This window comes from Ceratotherium simum, chromosome 34 (genome assembly GCF_057802395.1).
Source record: "Ceratotherium simum simum isolate JZ-2026a chromosome 34, ASM5780239v1, whole genome shotgun sequence".
In the NCBI taxonomy this organism is placed as follows: domain Eukaryota; kingdom Metazoa; phylum Chordata; class Mammalia; order Perissodactyla; family Rhinocerotidae; genus Ceratotherium; species Ceratotherium simum.
In genome coordinates, this window is record NC_141933.1 from 24,562,948 (window position 1) to 24,586,267 (window position 23,320).

At 38.4% G+C, this 23,320-nt stretch overlaps 1 protein-coding gene across 4 annotated transcripts in view; it reads left to right on the top strand.

Annotated features, from left to right (window-relative positions):
• Nucleotides 1-1,461: 1,461 nt before the first annotated feature.
• The window catches only part of LOC147912658 (uncharacterized), a 199,701-nt gene continuing 177,842 nt past the window's right edge, over nt 1,462-23,320 (top strand). For all 4 annotated transcript variants that reach the window (XR_015549751.1, XR_015549753.1, XR_015549752.1 and 1 more), the window contains exon 1: nt 1,462-1,591. Coding sequence is in view for 1 of the 4 variants with exons in the window: in XM_087423117.1 (XP_087279243.1) it covers nt 1,482-1,591 (110 nt within the window). In the remaining 3 variants the exon portion in view is untranslated. The remainder of the gene's footprint in view (nt 1,592-23,320) is intronic.

A 23,320-nucleotide genomic window follows, 5' to 3' on the forward strand; every position in this document is an offset into this window, starting at 1 on the left:
CCTCTTTGGGTTTATCTTGTTTGGGGCTCTCTGTTATTCCTGTACCTGGATGTCTGTTTCCTTCCTTAGGTTAGGGAAGTTTTCATCTATTATTTCTTGAAATAGATTCTCTGCCCCTTTGTCTCGCTCTTCTCCTTCCGGGACACCTATAACACGGATGTTAGTGTGCTTGATGTTGTCCCAGAGGTCCCTTAGACTGTCCTCACTCTTTTTAATTCTTTTCTCTTTTAATTGTTCACCTTGGGTAATTTCTTCTAGTCTTTCTTCCAGCTCACTGATCCGTTCTTCTGTATCCTCTACTCTGCTTTTGAGTCCCTCTAATGAATTTTTCATTTCCAGTGTTGTATTCGTCATTTCTGATTGGTTCTTTTTTATATCTTCCATTTCTTTATTGACATTCTCACTGAGTTCATCTATTCTTCTCCCCAGATCAGTGAGCATCCTTAACACTCTTAGTTTGAACTCTCTGTCAGGTAGGTTGCTCATTTCTGTTTCACTTAGTTCCTTTTCTGGGGTTTTGTCCTGTTCCCTTACTTGGAATGTATTCTTTTGCCTCCTCATTTTGCCTCTTTCCCTGTGCTTGTGTCTACATCTTAGGTAGGTCAGCTACGTCTCCTGCTCTTGGATAGGTGACCTTATGTAAGTGATGGCTTAGGAGGCTTCCAGTGTGCTTCCCTCAGTTCTCAATGTTCCAGGGGTGGCCCCTATGTGGGCTACGTGTGTCCTTCTATTGTGGCCTGTTAGCTCTCCCTATAGGCGCCCAGGGAGGCTGAGTTATGCTCCTGGCCAGCTGTTGTTATGCTCAGCTGCTTGTAGTTGTTGTGGGCCCTTCAGTCTCTTTATCAAGTGTGGGGAGCCCCAGCACAGTTGGCTGTAGGTTCTAATACCACATTTGTGTTGCAGTATTTCTTTTAAGTGAGTAGGCCCCCAGTGTGGCAGGTTGTTAGGCTCAGGGCCTTACAATTGCTGTAAGCCTCTAGCCTATTAGGTCTCTTGTCAGCTCTCTGGGGATTGCAGCTGGGTGGGGCTGGCCTCAGGCACAGGAGCACCCAATTGTTTCAGGCTTTGGAAGGTGGGGCAAACCTCCTATGTGGGTCTTTGAGAAGCACAAGTCTTCTGCAGCTGACAAGCCCTGTTGCCCACAGGTCCACACACACAGTCAACACAGTCCTGCCCCGTGTGAGCGCCCCGACCTCCCCAAGCGGACCAAGTCTCACCACGGCGGGAGCCCCACACACTCCGCCACCGCCCCACACTCTCCACCTGCTCCTTGTGCACACCCTGCCCGCTCAAGTCTGCTCAGTTGCCAGGCTGCAGAGAATCCAGTCACCAATCTGTGCAGGCCCACAAACTGCCTGAGGGCTTGTTGTTGGGTGGGGCCAGTCTCTAGGGTGGGCTACCTGCCCTGGCTGAGCTGGATTAAATCGGTGCTCTAGCGGGTGGAGCAGACCCTGGGCTAGCAGGCCTCAGGGAGAACTCCAATGGCGTCTGTGTCAGCACGCTCACACCAGGCCACAACAATGGCCACCGCCAATGTCCCAGTCCCTGGAGAGGTCTCACCCCTCGCCGAGATGCACTCAGGGCCTATTAGGTGAGTCTCTTGTCACCAAAGCACTGTGCACCTTTCTTTCTGGTGATTTTAGGATGCTTTCTGGAACGGGTGAGTTTGTGCGCGGGCCCTTTAGGAGCCAGTTTTAGTTTCTTTGTGAACCGGGTTTTCTGGGGGTGCTCCCCAATGCTTTAGTAGCAGGCAAAGTCAGATATTATGCCGCTGGTGTCGATTGTGCTGGGTCCACAAAATGCCCACAGCGGGGGTGCTCCCCGGCTCAGGACCCCGCGCCTCCAGGGAGGCTGCGTACCTGTGAGCTGCTCCCGGCGGCCGTGAAGCTGGCGGCTTGTGAAGGCGGCGTTTTTCCTCTCCGGAAGGGAGTCTCTGCCTCTTCTACCTCAGTTAGGATTGTCCGTTGTTGCAGGAGTTCCTTTTATCCAGTTTTCACTTCTGTCTCAGGGGTAATTTTTCCATGAGTAGTTGTAAATTGGCTGTGTCCACGGGAGGAGGTGAGTTCAGAGTCTGCCTACGCCGCCATCTTGACTCCGCCCTGCCATCTTGGGTTTTGGACAGCCAAAAGAAACCTGAGGCCTGAGGACTATCACGAACTTTTTTCTTCTCACTACTAGAAACACATAATAACACTCTGTAATTACTTCTCGTTTCCTACTCTGTGACGTCATCCCTGTGAGAAGCAGCCTGGGAATTTGTGGTTTGACTATCGTGCACACACTAATGTGTGGGCTACAGAAAGAGAACTTAGATTAAAAAAAAAAAAAATATGAATGAAGGTCTAAATAGGTGTTGCTTCATTTGCAGTCTGAAAACTCCCCAATCCCTACTACTGTATCCTAGATAAAAGTCAAAGCAGCTAGAAGGCTCATCACATAATATATACAGTTTAAGGCAACACACTGTGCATAGTCTTATCTGTTTCAGATATGTTTGACCTTCATTAATACAAAGGACAATCACAATGACAGCTGAACTTTAAAACAACTTCAGGACCTTGTGATATGGAGAGTCAAAAGGAGGCGTATTGGAGACAGAATCTGTGGGTGACTGATAATAGCACCGAGGTCCCAGGGACTGACTTTGCAAAGTAGTTCTACAGTTACAGGGAGTCTTACATCTGTACAGCAAAGCAGTAACTCTGCTTAGAATCAGTCAGGCAAAAGTCCGTAACACATTAATTGCCCAGGTTCAGAGGGACAGGAGGTTGGTGTCCATACTCTACTTCTCTGTAAAAGGGGGCATGTGTTTTCTCCATTATTCTTCTTTTCCAAGTCATTGATCAATATTATATTATTTCTGCTTTTATCGATTATAACAAAATGAACTACTAAATTCTGTTCAAAAAGGAAGAATGCTAAGAGAGCTGAAATTTAATGTCCTCTAATATATTGGACGGTTCTATCTCTTTCTCTGATATATATATATATATCATCTATATCTATATGTATATCTATACCTATATCTCTATTTGTATCTATATCTATATCCAAAACAGAAGGCACTAGCAAGGAAGGAACAAGATAATCCAGATTTGTTTTTTCAGCTGGGTCTTTCAATCTTGCCAATTTAGTAGTTGGGCAGAAATGATGTTCTCTTTTGCCATAGAAAGTCTTAACCATTGAGTTGAATGTCTTCCATTGCTTAAAGAATTATTATATTTTTCATCTTGATTTGGGAGGCAATGAGGTAGCATGAAATAGGACCGCATCTTTAGAGTCATCTATACCTGGGTTCAAATCTATATTTTTTCCCCTCACTGGCTCTACGACCTTGGGAAGGCTACTTTTCTGAGCCTCAGATTTCTCATGTGTAAAATGAGGATATTGCTGACGTTGTAAGGTTGTTATAAACTTTAGAAGGAAATCAGAATGTTCCAGAAGAGAGCAAGGCGACTGACTGAACAGAGTTAAATGGCCCCTAGGGAGCTGATGCCGGAGTCTGGTGTTCAGGTAAAAGGCTCAGGTGTTGCTTTCTCTTATTTTATCCAAATTGGTTTTCCTCGTCTTTGCTATTGCTGGCCTTCCCAGCCACCTGTCCAGCATCACTACTGCATTACTCTCCCCTGTGGCTTTGCATTTTAGAACATGCTATCTTTTCTCAGATGGTTGGAGTTAATTTAAGACAAAATAGGTTCAACAGCTCAGCAAATAACAGGCTGCTGAAGAAGACAATGTAGTTAGAAAAGCAAACATTGAAAGACAAGAAAACAGATTACTAGAAATCTTCAGCCTAAATCAAAGCTTTGGCAGGGAGGGCAGCTGTGAAAATAAACTAGATGGTAGCGGAATGCGAAGATGCTGAATTGCTGGTCAGAATATTTTAAGTATCTGTTTAGAAGTTTAACTAAATGGGAGGGAAGACTGTCCTTTGTGTCAACATTTGAAAACTTAAAATTTGCTTGCTCCTTCCCTTTTGGAACAATGCCTGCCCATTCTATATTCAATTAATTCAATCATTATTAAAATGCTGTCCCAACTGGGGCCAATCCATTGCTCTAATAGACGTAGAGTGAAAAATTAACCAGGAATATGGTCTTCATTTGAAAGACAGTAGTGATGTGTTCTTATTCTTAGAGAGAGGAGCTCTGGTTGCTATTAATCTGTGAAAGCAAATTAACATTCAGAACAGCTCTCTTAAAACGGCAGATCAAGTAAGAATCCAACTTTTCTCATTCTACCCAGTGCAAATATACCAAAACTTCACGCTTATACATAACATCTTTCACATAAGTCTCTGTTGGTGATTTCACCTATTTCTCCAAGATTTATTGTGGGAGGGAAGGGGATTGTGTGTCTTTAAGAGTAGACCACTTGTTTCTAAAACACTTGTGTCTGCTATAGTTTCTTCAGTGAGAACCAAATAGCTCTATTCCCACTTCTGTTCCTGTCATTGCCTCTGACACAAGAACATTAATTTGGTACCACTATTTCCATCATAATCGTTGTCCTGTAAACAGCTTCATTATGGACCATTTTTAGTTCCTTTTTACTTGTGTTTGTCAAAATCTAGAGATTGCACAATGAGGATAAGAATGCAACTTTCATTAGGAGTCAGTGAATACTTATTGGCTTCCATGACAACTGTGATAATGACATTGTAAGAAAGTGTCAGGGCTCAGCCATGGAGCACAAGTTTGTGTGCATGGGTATGTGCATGGTCCCTGGGGGGCTTAGAACAGCCTCGTGTGAGAGAAGGGTAGAGATACAGAGTGCAGAGGGTGTCTGTAAGTTTTCTCATGGATGGCGCTCGTCAATTAAGTTCCAGTTCCTAGAACTAGCACTTGCTTCTGCTCATGTTCATTACCATTAAGTGCTTTTCAGAGGTAGTGTTATATAGGGAAAAGGATGCAGGCTGACATTATTTGGAATACCAGCTCTGACTTAACCACTTTGTGGCTCAGTTTCCTTATCTGTAGAATGAAGATAATAATAGAACCTCCTTCATAGACCTATTGTGAGAAGACATGAGTTATGAGGATAAAGCATTTGGAAAAGTACCAGGCACATGGTATGCATTTATAGTGTGCAAGTTGCTTTGCATCTTTGGTCTTCTGTTTTTCCCAATAAAAAAATTTACAGTTTTTCCCATCTGTAAATTAGGTAATAATTGCTTTTCAGGGTTGTTGTAAAGATTAGCAATGATAAATGTAAGGGACTTGGTCTTGGCTCTTAATGAATTAATAAGTGTCGGCATTAGCTTCTCACTGAGTACAAAGTAGGTCTAGGAATCATTAAAGGAGTGTTTATGTATAGTCCCCCCCATCGGTTCATTGACATCTTCAACCCTCTAGCAGCATAAGGATAACAAAGGCTCTCCACTATTAAGCTGCATTGGTCATTTCCTTGTTCTAGACTGACTTCTATACTTTTCTCTTTTTCATCTTTGTCACAAGTTCTAGACAATTATTTTGACTCTCCCACTATTAACTGTCTCCCTTTGTCTTCTCTACTGCAAGCTTGGCTGCAGATAGACTTAATTCTCACTGGTCCCCCAAAGATAATCACACAAGCCCTTCCTTTTAAACTCTTTACTTCTAATCCTTGGGAGGAGGCAAAAAAAACACACATGGCGGGCCGGCCCCGTGGCTTAGCGGTTAAGTGCGTGCGCTCCGCTGCCGGCGGCCCGGGTTCGGATCCCGGGTGCGCACTGAGGCACCACTCCTCCAGCCATGCTGAGGCCGCGTCCCACATACAGCAACTAGAAGGATGTGCAGCTATGACAGACAACTATGTACTGGGGCTTTGGGGGAAAAATAAATAAATAAAACCTTAAAAAAAACACACATGGCAAAGGAATATGGGTTTAGGGATATTCCACTGTAGTGCATAGAGTCCTGACTTCTGGTGGGTGGTCCCTAAATCCCTCTTTTATTGCCTGAAGACCTTTGTTGGCCTTCTGCTCTTTTGTTTTATTCCTGCTGCTGGAATTTAGGCAACTAGACCTCTTGATGCTGAGGCCTGGACATGTAATCTAGGCACCCATATGAGTGAATTCACATCTTCTCAGGGCTACTCGTGTGCAGCAGGCCATTGGTATTTCTGAGACCTGGATCATATTCGAGAAGAATTGCTCCTTAAGTTCCTCACCTCTAAATCATGCAGATGACCTCCCTTAGGCTCTTGCTGTTTTCCCACTTGGGGAACATTGTTTCCTTCTCCTCTTTATCTATTTGGAGGCAAAGCATTCTTCAAGGTTCAACTGAACACACCTAATATCATAACGCTGCTCCTTAGTATTTCAGGCTTATCAATACCTATGGCATACATCAGGCATTGTGCCTACCCTGGTCACCCCTTTTACCAAATCCCAGCCAAATTCCAGCTCCAAAATCCTAAAAGATTTAGCATTTGTCCATAACGGTTAATTTTATGATAGTGAACAGTTACATTGTGTAGTATTTTTATTTTTCTCAAAACTATCTCCTATCTATGACTTTATTTTATCTTCATAGTAACCTTATCAAACAGGGAAGTTATTTTTATTTTCATTTGACATATAAAGAAACCAAGCCCCAAGGAACATGTATGTGTTTACATCTTTGTGGGGAGCAAGTAAATGACCTGGGGAAGATCCCACAGCTAATCTGTGGTCAAGTTGGAACTGAAATGCGAGGCTTCTTTCCTTCAAACCTGCACTTTACCCACGAGATCATCTTACCTTCTCATACTCGGTTGTGCCCTTGATGTTTTAATCCATGAATATGATTAGTTCCAAATTCCCCTCTCCCTGCTCTCACACACACCTGTAGGAGAAAGCTCTTATCAGTGACCTTTTAATTCTCATTATAATTAATATAAAAACTGTTGTGTTTTATTAATGAAAATTACATCCAATATTAAACTGGTAATATCAGTAATATTTGTGCATAATTATATACAGTAGGTAAATGTAGGACTTGTCATTTTATTCACAAAATATAAGCTTTTCTGAAGTGGATGGAGTGCGTGGGAGCTGCAATAGCGGCTCTTGTTATCTTCTCAGTTGATTAGAGACTGCAAATCAAGACAACTGGCTGAAGCATTCCGAGGATAGAGGAGCTGCATCTGCACACAGTTTTTAAGATAAAACACTGAATTTTTTGCTGAAACACAGTATTGCAGTGTGAGAGTGTGAAGAATTAAGAGTACCTGAACCACAGACTGAGACTAAGAACATCAGCCTGATGGAAAACTTGACATTCCCTTCCTTTGTGAGAACTTAACCAGGCTGCTCCCTTGTGTGGTGTATACATTGTAAGAGCAAATTTAAAATTCTCTGTGTTGACGGTGGTGAATACATGTATACATATATCAATCATCAGGTTGTACATCTTAAATTTTTAATTGTCATTTATAACTCAATAAAGCTTGAAAAAAAGAAAAAAATTCTCCCTGTTGAAAATAGGGAAGAGACTCACTCTCCCCCATTCCCTCCTTTTTCATAGAGAAATTACTTGAGGAAATTTGTAATTGTAGGTTCTTACTCTGTCTCTATGAAATGTATGTAAATCTTTTTAGAAGTTAAATAAGCCTTTTGTCAGCTTCACATCCCAGGAATGTCTTTCTAAGGACCTGGGATCTATCTCTCTGAAATGTGATCGTCCAGGAAGATAGTGCCTCATCTCTCAATTTCTGTGGGAGGGTAGAAACCTAACTTGAGCAGCTGCCTCAGTCTAAGTTGCAAAACTGTGCTTGTCATAAACATATGAGAAGTTTATATTTCCTTTGGATGAAACCAATTAGCTAACACAGATGGTCAGCCCAATTACCAAGTGAATTTAGGATAAACTATTGTGACAAATGACACTGTCAAGTTCTCTTACTTGAGGACTAGTTATTGTTTATTTTGAGAGCATGTCTATAACGGATTGTGTCTGCTTGACTATATAAAAGGGTGAGATTTCTGTCTATTTTTGCAATCTCTTAGCAGATTTCCTGTGAGCACATTTGTTTTAAGCTTATTCAATAATTACATTGTTTTCTTTCCTCTGCTTTGTGAAGAGGTTATCTGGGTTGGGAAGAGATTTAAAAAAATGTTTTCCAACAACGTGTACACCTTATATGAGCAAAAACTTGTAAGGAAAACATTGCATTGCATGGCTCCAAACAAAGGGTTAGTTCCTTGAGAGCTGTTTCTGGGTCTTCTGTCCATATTTTTGTAGGCCACAAAGCACTGAAAATATCATGATGTGGGACCTTTACTTAAATCTTGTGTGGTTACTTCTGTGTTGTGACCAACAGAAGGCCGTGAATAAATATTTCATCTAATTTGTTATACAGTCAACTTGCTATATAACAAAATTATGCTGCAAGGATTTTGTTTAATAGTGAGTAGAACATAGCAGCATTGAGCTAGTTGCTGGCGTTTAAAGGTGACGCTGGCATGCTCATGAGGGCTGGAAAATAGAGGCATTAGGTCCAAGCCTTGCCTCTTCAACCTGTGTTGATATATCTTGAAGACTCATCTGGGTTCAATAATTCTCAGTGTTTTGAGACCTGTTCTATAATCTGACATAGTGTCAGTAATACATTGATTTCTCTCAAGAGAAGAGGGTAAACCAAGCAGCCAAGTTTAATTTTCTTTTTCCTGGTGTTGCCATCTTATCTTCTCCCATGCACAAACATTATTGCTTCTTCTGTGGTTAATTTTCTAGGCAGAGAGGTACCTCTGCTCTTCCTTAAGGCTTTAACTCCTTAGTGGACCCACCCATCCATCCTCCATCACTTAATACCAAAGTGGGTGGCAGAGAAAGCTTAGGCAGTGCACCTTTTTGAATTGTTGGCCCATTTCCTAGTGGTATCAGAAAAATATATCCAGACAAAGCTACACCCACATCTAGACCTGAGGGTCAAAGCTAATGTCCCCAAGCTCTGGTATTAAGGACACAGGACTTGCACAGCCTGCATTCGGGAAGCAAGTCTTCTATAGGATGGGAAGGAGTGGAAAAGATTGTCAACAGTGGTTGCTATAACTGGCTTAGTAAAAATAATAAACTAGGGGCTTTGAAAATGTCTTAGACATCTGCTTTCCACTTTGTTCAGGCCATAACATGTGGGTTTAATTGAATTTCACAGGCAAGGAATAAATGCAATCCAACATAATAGAACACGTGGAGGTCAACACGGTGCCTTCAGGACAACTGGACTAATAGGGGGTCAAGCCCATGTGGAGAATTTACAAATGAGATGACACTGGTGAAATTTGGGCACAATAGTGCCCTGATGAGGGAGCACAGCTGCTCAGCATCCAGAATCATTCTGTGTTGGTCTCCATTTCAAGCTTACTGTTGCCTTCCTAAAGTTTGGTGTCTCATCACTGAGCTCCTCAGTCCTGTTGAAAAGTAGCAAAGGGGCAAATATGACATCCATACATTCTCAAATGATCAGATCAAATTTGAGGGTTTTTTTTTTGAAAGACTTAAACAACATCTCATCAGTTTTCTGATTGTGCTGATTTCTCTCCTCCCCTCTGCCTTTGCTGCTGTCTTGATGATATTGTGAATATTGAAATGAGTTCATAACAGGAGTAGTTCTACCCAAGTTTACTTCTCGTAAAAATAGAGAAAGCAGGAATACCAGAGAGTCCACTGGGCTTAGAGTTAGACAGGTGCAGCTCTAAATCCCAGTTCCAACCCTTGGCAGCTGTGTGAACTTGGGCAAGTCACTGAGGCTTTCTATGCCATTTTCCTCGCTAGGGATGCAGGATTAATGGAGCTAACGTTCTGGCCCATAGGAGTCACTGCACAAGTGTTAAGTGCATTTGATTCTGAAAAAGGAAGTGTGAGGATAAAGGCAAAAGTTTTCCAGATGGGTTAGAATTTGTAGATTTCAAAGCAGTGGTCCCAAGGTGGAAATGCTCCCTGGGGATATGTCAGAGATAGAGAGAAGGGGTATGTGTATTTCTTTAAACATCTTTAAAATTTCTGTTGTTAGAAAAAATAAAAAGACCAGGGAAAACAGTTCCACAACATCTTCTTAACTATTGGAGGATACCCAGAAGATAAGTAAAAAAGGCAAAGTTGGAAAGAAGGAAAAGAAGAGAAAAATAACTGTGAAAAGGAAAAATAAATAGGAAGTACAAAATAAGACGAGACGTAAATGAAAATATAAAGAAAATCATTGTAAATGGTCTGCACTTGCCAGTTAAAGACAGAGTTTGTTCTGTTGAATTAAAATGAAAAGCCAGCAATTGGCTGCTTATAAGAGACAGACCCAAAATTTTAATCTTAAAATGGGAAAAAATTTGGAAATGAAAGGATGGGAAAAGATACACCAAATATTAACCTAAAGAAAACTTTAATATATAGATATATTCCAAACATGGGTTTAAAAACTTAAAGAGAATTATTATAGATAACTCCTAGATCAGAGAATAGAGCATAATTGACATCAGAAAAATATTTAAAATTGGACTATCAATAAAAATACTGCACATCGAACAACTAAATTAATATAGTGAGTCCTCAACGATTATATTAGGAAAGAAGAAAAACTAGAAATTAGCAAACTAAGTTTGCAACTCAAATGTAGACAAAGAAAAATAGAGTAAACTCAAGGAATGTGGAAGAGTAATTAATATATGTAACAGTTATTGATTAACAAGAAAATGGGAGCTGGTCCCATGGCCTAGTGGTTAAGTTTGGCACACTCTGCTTAGGGGAACTGGGTTTGGTTCCTGGGCGTGGACTGACACCACTCATGCTTTGGAGGTGACCCACATACAAAATAGAGGAAGATGGGCACATATGTTAGCTCAGGGTTAATCTTCCTCAAGCAAAAACAAAAAGATTGGCAATGGATGTTAGCTCAGGGTGAATCTTCCTCAGCAGAAAAAAAAAAAAAAGAAAAAAGGGTAACTGAAGGTCAAAATCGGATTATTTGAAAAGTATAATAAAATAGATATATTTTTGGCAAGATTAATCAAGAATAAAAGGGAGAAGGCTAGCAATAAAAATATGAGAAAAAAATGGAACATACACAATTATAGCAGAAATTTAAAAATAATACAATCTATTAAGAACTCTGTAACAATAAATTTGAATGTAGGCAAATGGACAATATCCTAGAAAGCTATGCCTTACTAAACTCAAAAGCAAATAGAAAACTTGGATAGATATGTAACCATTAAAGACAATAAATGAGTGGTTAAAAAAATCTAAAAAATAGGCAAAATCATATTGCCAAGAGGACTTTTCACAGGCAAGGACTATCAAACATTCAAAAACAGCTAATTCAAAGTTTATGCAAACTACTCTAGAGGACAGAGAAAGACAATGTTTCCCAGTTCATTTTCAGCCAAATATAATCTTGATATGGAAATCAGATGTGAGAAAGAAAAATTAGAGATTAATCTCACTAGTAAATCCAGATTAAATAGTCCTAAATTTAAAAAAAACACGTTGAATCCAGGTATGTTTAGAAAAGAATACATTATGAGCCATTTGAGTTTATTTCAAGAATATATTAGAAAATTTATTAATGCAATTTACCACATTAACAGATGAAAGGAGACAAAACATATTAGATGTAGAAAAACAAGTCAAACAACAGCAATTACCCAAACCTCTTAGCAAACTAGCAATAGTAGTAGGAACTTCCTTAACTGTGTGAAGGTATGTAACAGAAACAGTGAAAAAGTATGGTGCCTGATGGGAAAATATTAGATGTATTTCTTCTAAAGACCAGGACAAACCAATGATGCATCTGTCACAACTTCTATTTTATATTGTATGAGAGTCTTTAACCTGTGTAATAAGACACAAAAATGAAGTCAAAGGTATAAAAATTCAAAAAGAAGAAAGAAAACTATGGTTATTTTCAGATTCCATTATTGCCCACACAGAAAATCCAAGAGAAGCTGAAGATGAACTAATAGAATTAATGAGTTCAATACAGTGATTGGATACAAGACCAATATATAAACATCTTTAATGTTTTTTTATGTCAGCCACAAACAGCAAATGTAATATAAAAAAGATAATATTTACAACATCAAAATAAAAAAATGCTTAATATTTTTATGGAGAAAATTTTAAATCTGTGTTGAAATATGTTAAAGACCCAAATAAGTGGAGAGAGATGATAGGATTGTGGATGGGAAGTCTCAAATCATAAAATCCTCATTCTCTAAAAATTATTTCGTAAATTCATATCATTTGCATTCAAAGTGCCAAAGGGATTTTCCGTGGACCCTGACAAGCTCATTCTAAAGTTTATATGGAAAAACAAGGGATCAAAAATGGTCAGGGCAATTTTGAAGAAGATTAAAATAGGGGGACTCAACTTACCAGATATCAAGTTTCCATATAATGTTTTATTAATTAAAACAACATGCTATTAACACAAAGATAGAAATATGAAACACAGTAGGAAGCCTGTTCAGAGATATATACATATGAAAACTTGATATATGACAGAGATAATGTTGTAGATCAGGGGGAAAGGAGAGGCTATTTAAGAAATGATTCTGGGATAATTAGCTGTCTTTATGAAGAAAGTGAAATTCAATCCATTCCATACAACGTATTCTAAGATCAATCCTGTTTGGATTAAAAATCTGTAAGAGAAACAAAATTTAACAGTTTTTAGAACACAGTATTGGAAAATATCAGCAGGACTGTTGTATAGAGAAGAATTTCTTTAGAAAATGAAAAGAAAATCTATAAAGGCAAAGATTGATAAAATGAACTATGTTAAATATTTAAATCTCTGCATCAAAAGATAGCAAAAACAGTGAGAAGGTGTTTGTCACGAAATGAGACAAGTTTTTTTTTTTTTTTGCGGCCTTTTGTGACTGATTTTTTTTTACTTAGTGTAATGTTTTCAAGGTTTATATATGTTATAGCATGTATCAGTATTTCATTCCTTTTTTTTTCCGTTTTTTTTTTTTAATTTTTTGTTTATTGCAGTAACATTGGTTTATAACATTGTAAAAATTTCAGGTGTACATCATTGTACTTCTATTTCTGCATAGATTACATCATGTTCACCACCAAAATACTAATTACAACCCATCACCACACACATGTACCGAATTATCCCTTTCACCCTCCTCCCTCCTCCCTTCCCCTCTGGTAACCACCAATCCAATCTCTGTCCCTATGTGTTTGTTTACTGTTGTTATTATCTACTACTTAATGAAGGAAATCATACGGTATTTGACCTTCTCCCTCTGACTTATTTCACTTTGCATTATACCCTCAAGGTCCATCCACGTTGTCACAAATTTTTGAAACAAAAATAGCAGATATGGGATCATTGTGCAGCATACTTGGAGAACTGCTAGAAGACACGAAGATAAAACAAATAATTTAATTTAATAATAGATAAAAGAATATGATCAGATAAATCACTGAATAAAAAACTCAAAAGGCCAACAAATGTGAAAAATGCATAATATCAAGACTACGGAGGAAAATGCAACTTAGAACAATGAGGTATCATTTAGTATCAATGGAGACTGACAAAATTAAAATGATTAACAATTTCAATTGTTATAAGGAAGTGGAACCATGGGTACTTTTATACACTGCTGGGAGGAGTGTATATTGATCCAATGACTTGGGAGGGCAATTGACAATAGCTGGTAAAGGAGAGCCTACCCTATGACCTACGTATTAGAATGTTCATTGAAGCATTGCTTGTAATGGCGAAAAAATTGGAGACGGTATAAATGTCCATTAAAAAGATAAAAGATAAATCAATTCTACTATATTCGTACAACAGAATCCTTAACAGTGGTTAAAATTAATGAACTAGAGATAAATGTATCCATATGAATAAATCACAAAAACATAATGCTAAGTGAAGAACGCTAATTGCAAAAGAATACTCTGTTAGTTCAGGTCCTCTAAAATGCAGGTGCCAAGACAAAATTAGATGTGCAAGTAATTTATTGGGGGGAACACCAGTGAACGAGAAAGGGCGGGAGCTGGAGAAGGTGGGGAGAGCTTTCAGACCATGAGGCAGGTCTAAGTCCTGTGGCGGAGCCAGGCTGATAGAGAATTTAGGAACCAAAGTTGCTCATTAAAGTAGGCCTGCATTTTGCTGGAATGGGCCTGCACTGGCAACTCTCTTGTCCTCAGTTATGGGCTATAAGTAGCCTGTGGGAAGAGTAGCGCAAGGCAGGGGTGGACCCAGAAGGCAGCAGCTGAGGCAGTCAGACAATTGCTGCCCCCTAGAGGAAGATCTGAGTGGCACATTTTCATGGCTAGCACAAAGACATGCAGTATGATTCTGATTATATAAAGTTAAAATCTGCAATATCATTCTCCGTATCGTTTGTGGATTCATAGATATAGAGGAAACATTTCAGAACACATCTTGGAATAAGGGACAAATTCAGGATAATGATTGACTACAGGGGCCGGGAAAGAGGAAAATGGGAACAGGCAGAGCATATAGGAGACTTCATTTTGTAAACTTTTATTTTTAAAAACCTCAATGGTGATTACACTGGTATTTACCATATTAAATTCCCTATTGGTTCATTATCTTAATGTATTTTGTAATAATAATACACTAAACTTAACTACTTAAGAAGCAATGTAGCAGGTATGGGTTACAAAAGATGGTTGGGAAATCTCGTTTTAATGGAAAAGCAGAAGTTGGGGATAAGTGTAGAACTCAAAAGTTTTCATTCACTGATGTGAATCAAGTGACATGAAACAAAGTAATCACCGAATGAAGGACAGCTTTACTACAGATCAGCTTTCTTTTCCATTTTGGAGCACTGCAGAGGAAGATATTTTTTAACAGAAGATAGAGGCACAGATTAGTCTGCGTGACAATTGCAAACATCTCAACACACGGAAGGGACTCTCCTTGTCTTGAGAGGAGGGAAACGTGGAACAATGCCATTGCTGTTATTTTTCTGTCATTGTTTCGTTATTAATATTTGGTCACTGGTGTTAGTGTTTTATGGAGATAGCTAAGAGTTTAAATAGGTCCCATTGAGAGTGGAAAAAGAGAATTTAATTTGTAAATCTTATTGTTTAGGCGTCTCAATTCCAGCCCATGATATCGTAATGGATATAGGGCTTTATGTGTTGCGGTGGAAATAATAGAGCAAATGCTTTATAGCTCTTTCAATGTGCCAGGGACTATTATAAACATTTTACGTTTCCTAACTCATAACTACGTTATGAGTTAAATAAGATCCTGATTTTACATTTGCAAAATAAAGACACAGAGAGTTCAAGAAAGTTGTCCAAGTTTGTACAGCTAGCAAACTCCCTACAATGTCTTCAAGGTCCTGTACGATCCTGTCCCCTGCCTACCTCCACCTCATATCATGCCACCTATCTCCTACTCCAGGGACGTAGGTCTTTTTTGAGTTCCGTAAACTCATCACGTCTTCTTGCCTCAGGGTGTTCACCCATAATGATTCCGACCTGGAATGTTATTTCTCCCATTATTCACTTTGGTGAAGTATTTATTTAAAACTTTTGCCCAATTTTTATTTTTTGTCTTGTTATTATTGAGTTGTAAGAATTTTTGTCTATTTTAGATACTAGTCCTTTTCATTTTTGAAACAATGTCTTTTGGAGAACAAAGTTTTTAATATCTATAAACATATACCTGATAAAGCACTTTCATCTAGAATTCACCAAAGAAGACATATAGGTGGCAAATAAGCACATGAAAAGATGCCCAACATCGTTTGTCATTAGAGACGTGAATACTAAAACCACATTTCCTAAATGAAAAGAATTCATTTAGAGAAATGAATACTAAAACCTCATTTAGGTACTACTATGCTCCTGCTGGAGTGGATAAGATAAAAGTAACTGAACATATCAAATGATTTTAGAGATTAGTCAATTTTATTGATCTTCTTAAATTACCAACTTTTGGTTTCATTGACATTCTCTGTTTTTCTATTTTGTATTTCTTTGTTTTCAGTTCTTCATGTATTACTTTTATTCTCATGCTTACTTTAAGGATAATTTGCTATTCTTTTTCTAGTTTCTTAAGGTGGAATCTGAGATCATTGTTTTGAAATCTTTCTTCTTTTTCTGATATACGTATGTTTAATGCTGTATAGTTGACTCTAAGGATTAGTTTAAATGCTTCCCACAAACTTTGATATACTGTGTTTTCATTTTAATTTAGTTGAAAATATTTTCTTATTTCCCTTTTGATTTCTCCTTTGGCTCATGGGTTATTTAGAAATCTGCTCATTTGTTTATAAAAATTGAGAGTTTTCCAAAAATTTTTGTTCTTGACTTTAATTGTATTGTAGTCCAAGAACATGTTTTGTATGATTTGAACCATTTCAAGTTTACTTATGCTTATGATCCAGAATATAGTCTGTCATGGTAAATGTTTTGTGTGCGCTTGAAAGTTATGTGTATTCACTTGTTGTATGGAGTGTTCTTTAAATGTCAATTAGGTCAAGTTGTTTGACCTTATTGATTTGCTGCCCACTTGTTCTATCAATTACTGAGAGAAGGGTGTTAAAATCTCCCACTATAATTACAGTTTGTTTATTTCTCCTTTTGGTCCTATCAGTTTTAGCTTCATGTATTTTGAAACTCTGTTCTTAGGCACATAAACATTTAAGATTGTTACATCCTCTTGCTGAATGGATCCCTTTAACGTTGTAAAATGACACTCTTTATGCCTGATCACATTCTTTGCTCTGAAATATGCTTTGTTTGAAAGAAATGTTGCCCCTTCAGCTTTCTTTTTATTAAAATTAGCATGGTATATCTGTTTCCATCCTCTTGCTTCTAACATGTTTGTCTCTTTGGGAAACATATAATTTGTTCTTATTTTTTATTCATTTATTTTTTGTGAGGAAGATTAGCCCTGAGCTAACATCCAATGCCAATCTTTCTCTTTTTTGTAAGGAAGATTGGCTCTGGGCTAACATCTGTGCCCATCTTCCTCTACTTTCTATGGGACACTGCCACAACATGGCTTGACAAGTTGTGCATTGGTGTGCGCCCGGGATCCGAACCTGCGAACCCCAGGCCGCCGAAGTGGAGCATGCACGCTTAACCACTATGCCACCAGGCTGGGCCCTGTTCTTATGTTTTTAAAATCCAATCTGACAATCTCTGTCTTTTAATTGGGATGTTTAGACCATTTATATTCTATGTGATTATTGATACCGTTGAGCTTAAGTTACTATCTTACTATTTGCGCCTATTTTTCCCACCTGCTCTTTGTTCTCTTTTTCCCTTTTTCTGCCTTCTTTTTGATTAATTGAATAGTTTTTTTTTTTTTTTTGTGAGGAAGATTGGGCCTGAGCTAACATCTGCCAATCCTCCTCTTTTTTGCCGAGGAAGACTGGCCCTGGGCTAACAGCCATGCCCATCTTCCTCTACTTTGTATGGGACACCGCCACAGCATGGCTTGCCAAGCGGTGTGTCAGTGTATGCCTGGGATCCGAACCGGCGAACCCTGGGCCGCCGCAGTGGAGCGCGTGCACTTAACCACTTGCGCCACTGGGGCGGCCCCAATAATTTTTATTATCCCGTTTTATCCTTAGTTGGTTTGTTTAGGTGTTGCTTTAGGGCATGTAGCTTTAACTTATTACACTGTACTTTTGAGTGGTACACCGCTTCATGTCTAGTATCGGAACTTTATAACGGTATACTTCCATATTCTTCCTCCCAGGCTTTGTGCCATTTTGGTCATACATTTTACTTCTATGTTATATTATAAACCCCATAATATATTGTTATCATTTTGCTCTAACAAGTGATTTTAAAGAGATTTTTAAAATTAGAGAAAAAAATCTTTAATATTTACCCACATTTTTACCATTTCCAGTGTTCCTCACGCCTTTGTGTTGATGCAGATTTCTGTCTGGTTTACTTTCTCTCTGCTCCAAGGACTTTTTAAAAACATTTTGTAGTACAGGTTTGCTGGTGATGAATTCTTTCTGATTTTATATATCTAAACATGTCTTTATTTTCTTTGGTTTATAAAATATATTTTTTGGCTGAGAATAGATTTAACAGTTGACAGTTTTTCTTTCAATAATTTAAAGATGTTGTTTTACCGTCTCATTATGCGTTGTATTTTCCTGCTCCTTTGCGTGCCTGCTAGTTTTTTGATTGGATGATAGGCATTGTGAATTTTACCTTGTTAAGTGCTGGATATGTTTGTAGTCTTATAAATATGCTTGAGTTCGTTCTAAAGGTGTATTTAATTGACCTTAAAGTAGTTTGGTCCCTTCAAGGCTTTCTGTTAAACTTTATTGGTGAAACCAGAGCCGTCTTTATTCCAGAACTAATTTAGTTTCATTATGAGCCAATACCCTTATGAATACCCTACCCCGTGCCTGGTTAATTACAAAGGTTTTTCTTTCTGGGTTGTAGGAACAGAAATACTTCCCGCTCTGTGTGTTCTCTAGGGTTGGTTCCCTCTGTTCCTTTTAGGTGGTTCTTTACCTGGCCTTGAGTAGTTTCCTTACCTGCATGTGCTGGTCTGCACTCACATAAAGATTTGAGGGGCACCTTCTACAGATCTCTGAGGTTTTCTCTTTGTGCAGCTGTCTCCTCTTTGGTGCTCTGCTCAATGAACCCCAGACTTCTTGGCCTCTTCAAACTGGGAAATCTCTCTCCTCAATTCAGTAGGATCACTGGGTTCCACCTGGTTTCTCCCTCCCTCTGCTGAGGACTGAAAACTCTCCTGGGACAGTGAGCTGGGGCAATCATAGGGCTCACCTCATTCATTTCCCCTCTCTCAGGGATCACTTTCTCATGCCACCTTATGTTCAACGTCTGAAAATAGTTGTCTGGTTTCTTAATTACTTCAGGCTGGAGGTAGAACTGGTCCCTATTACTCCATTTTTGCCAGAATAAGAAGTAGTTTCTCAGCTAATACTTAGTCATAATTTTAGCCTCTGGTTAAATCTCTCACCACAGATATGCCTTTCCTGATCACCGCATATAAGGTAGGCTCCCCCTGTTCTCATAACATTTTGTTACTTTCCTTCAGAGTCCTTACAGAATTAAAGTTTATAGTCATTTGTGGGTTTGTTTGTTCAGAGTCTATGTCCACTACTAAATAGCAAGCCTTGAGCAAGACTATATCTGTCAGATTTCCCTTTGTATTCTTAATGCCTAACACAGTGCTTGGCATGTGGTATAATTCCAAATATTTGTGGAATAAAGAAATGACTGTAGGGCAGGGACAGTGCACTTCTTTGTGTCACATCTGTGTCAATGTATTCTTATTTGCATTTCCCTCAAAGTCATTTTGTTGGAATATTGCTGGAATGAAAGTAATATTGGAAATGCAGGTTGGTTATCTCAGAGTATTTTCATCTACTTAGCTAACAAAGAGCAATGTTTACTTCAGTAGACATGTGAGGCTGTTAACATTTTGTTTTTACAATATGTTACATTCTAGTCTGTGTACATTTCTACCTATCATAACAGTTGTGGGTGTATGTGTGTGTGTGTGTGTGTGTGTGTTGTGGAGAGTGGCTCATTTGGACTTACTTAGTATCCCTAGTTCCAAACCCAGTCCCCTCTTCTTTGTCACAGATATGGCCGCTATTATGAGTAGAGTTTGTAGACTTTCAGATTTTTTCCTATGATTTTATATATAAAATTTGGCTTTGTATATTTCAAAACTGAAATTGTGTTGCTAGGAGAATACACATTTATGCTTCTTATAACTTGTATAATTGTTCTTTTATCAATATGAAGTATCCCTTTTTGTCTCTTTTAATACTCTTTTTGCTTTAATTGTATGTTGATTCATATTAGTATCACTACAAGATTTTTTTTTTTGATGGGGTGATTTGCCTGATATTTCTTTTTGCAGTCTATTCATTTTCAGTCTTCTGATGCCTTTATTTTTCTTATCCATTTAATAGATGAGTTTAACTGATTTTGTATTCACTATAATTTCTGATATGTTTGGACTCATTCTTGTCATTTAATTTTATATTTTTATTTTCTCTGCTTTATGAGTTATCTGTTGCCATATACCTGATGACCCCTAAACTTCACAGCTTAGAACAACTGTAATTGTTTTATTATCTCTCATAGTTTCTGTGGGTAAGGACTTCAGATGAGGCAGAGCAGAGATGGGTTTTCTCTGTTCTATGATGTTCTGGTTCTCTGCTGGAATCATTTGAAAGCTCATTCACTCATACGTCTGGTAGTTAATGCTGGTGTTGGCTAGGAGTCTAGCTGGGGCTTTTTGACTGAACATCCTCACGTGGCCTCTCCATGAGCTTGGCTTCCTTACAATATGGTTACTGGGTTCAAAGGGCAAGTGCACTGAGAGGCAGAGTTGGAGAGAAGCCATTTTCCTTTTTATGGTCTAGCCTTAGAAGTCAGGAAACATCACATCCACTGAGAATTCTGTTAGCTGAGGTATTTATAAAGTTCTGTCCAGGTTCAAGGGAAAGGAGCACAGACTCCATCCCTCAATGGAGATGCATCAACAACACGTTTTACTAAGAACATATGGGATGGTATATATAGTTGCATGACCACCTTTAGAAAATACAATGTGCCTCATCTGGTTTACATTTTTACCTTTTTTCCTCTATCTTGTTGAATTGATATAGTTTGCTTCACTATAGTTTTGATATAGTTTGCTTCAAAGTTATCATTTTACTTTTAGCTTACTAGTGATTGCTTTTAAATTTTTAATATACATATGTAAACTAACATTTTGCTAACAAACTTGAGAGTTAATTCATATCTAGTTATATCAAACAAGGTAAAAGTAGCACAATTTTACTTCTCTCTGCCTGCCTGCACTCTGCCAAAAATCATGTTGCAATTGACTGGAATTTTAGTTTATGTTGGTTATTAAAATCAATCTTAAAAAAATGAGCATTTACTTTATTTTCTCATTTCCTTTTTGCTTGCTGAGAGATGACAGCATGAAATGCTTAATTTACTGAGGGGTCAGATCGCCTGGGTTTGTTGGAATCTCGACTCTACCACTCACTAGTTGTGTGACTGGACAATTGGCTAATCTGTCTGAGCTTCAGGTATTTTGAATTTAAAATGAGAGAAGGTTCTAAATATTACCTATCTTATAGATAGAAAAAAATCAATGAGAGGATATACACAAAGTACTCAGCACAATGCCTGACGCTGAGTAAACTTTCCATATTGTTTAAAATATTATCTATAGTTTCTAAATATGTAACTATAAAAGCTTCTTGTATTTTCTTTTATTATTAATATCTTCAACTGCTAAAGATCTTCCAGTTTTTTTTCTTAGTTACTCTTGTCTTTCTCTCCGGGTATTACATGACAAGTACATTAGGTATACGGCTTGGGTTTGTTGTGTAAGCACCGACACTCCTAAATATCAATTCATACTTTGATTACTCCTATATCAGTTAAACAAGGACATTCTTTTTTTTTTTTTTTTTTTTTTGTGAGGAAGATCAGCCCTGAGCTAACATCCATGCTAATCCTCCTCTTTTTGCTGAGGAAGACCGGCTCTGAGCTAACATCTATTGCCAATCCTCCTCCTTTCTTTCCCCTAAAGCCCCAGTAGATAGTTGCATGTCATAATTGCACATCCTTCTAGTTGCTGCACGTGGGATGCTGCCCCAGCATGGCCGGAGAAGTGGTGGGTCAGTGCGCGCCCGGGATCCGACCCCGGCCCCCAGTAGCGGAGCGCGCGCACTCAACCGCCAAGCCACAGGGCCAGCCCCAACAAGGACATTCTTAATGAAAGTGGAGAGGAATTTTTTTTTTAAATCACATAAGATTGATTCTGACATTAATAATTTGAACCAGTATCTGTCATATATCCTTGGTATAAGATTAGAATATCTTGAAAGGCATTTAGGCATGTATCCTAGATGGAACAATGTATGTCAGGATGAGGGACTAGACTGTGAACTAGTGATGGTTGATTCTTCTCACTTGCCTGTGTCTCGGGGAAGATAATCAGTACCAAGACAACCTATCTGTGGAAAGTCTCTGTCTTGGTTGGCTGGTACCATGGAAATATCCTAACTATTTAGGGACGTGATTGATTAAACCCACAGATTAGCCAGGGGTTATAAATGTAGTCTCAGTGGAAGATAGGGGCTGGGGGAGGGAGACAAGGTACATATGCCACTCCAACACTTAACGCTATGTCTCTGGAGGAAGGAATTAGAATTGTCAAACACATGTTAGAATTTTCAAAAATACCTGGGAATCATTAGGTGTATCCATTATAAATCATTATTCATGGTCCTATTTGTTCTCTGAAAATGTGATAAAAATCACAAAATATTAATGAATATAGAAAAATAAAAGCAAGGAAGCCTATAAGTACTCTGGCATAACTCAGCTACTGACAGCATCCATTTCAGGAAAAACTCTGTTGGGGTTTTGCTCTCCCACTGGAATAAATGTGTGTAGTCATCTGGACATCTGCACAGGTTAGCATGGCATGGTACCTCAGTTATAAATTGCGTTCAGCTGTGAACAACCAGACTTCTAAAACTAATGGTTTGAAAAATTAGGGGTTTTATTTTTCCAGCATAAGATATGTTTGGCATGCATGGCTGGTATGGTAGCTCCCCTGTGTCAGAATACAGCCTCTTATCTGCCTCCTTAGTCTAAAAATAGATGATTCACTCTTGGTTTTATTTCTGAATTACGTGTAAGAAGAAAGTACAAGGCAGAGGAAAAGGGCATTCACCAAGACAGCAGGCCATCTTTTGAGGATTTTTCCCAACAGCATCCCCAGCAACCTCTGCTTATATTTTATTGGTCGGAATTGTGTCATATGGTCACTGCTATTTTCAAGGGAGTCTAGGAAACAGAATTTCTTTCTCGTTCTCCTTCTTCTTCTTCTTCTCCTCCTTCTCCTCGAAACATATTATGGCTCCCAACAAAATTTGGATTCACTTAGTCAGGAAGAAGAGAGAATGGATATTGGTTAGGCAACCAGCAGTCTACGTCTTACTTGGGTCAATTAAAACAAATTATTCTTCAGTCATTCTGCATTTCAACTGTGATTAGTTTTGGTTTCTTTCTCGGCTATTTTGACTATTTGAAATTAATGTCATTATAAAATTTTCCTTTTATTCTCCCCTGGAAATTTTTCTTATTATCAATCATTATCCAAGAACCTTGTCTCTTATTTGTATTTTAATTTCTTGCTCTTTCCTCTTTGTGATGTCCCTAATGACCAATCAATCCCTCACCTAATTAAGAATGCTTGGGTAAAGTTGAGTAGCAATCATTAGAAGTTCAGATTTAGAAGAATCAGAAATACTGTAAGGTACAGTGATGACTTAGGGTTATAGAAAACAGGACATGTGCCTGTTGGGGATGGAAGT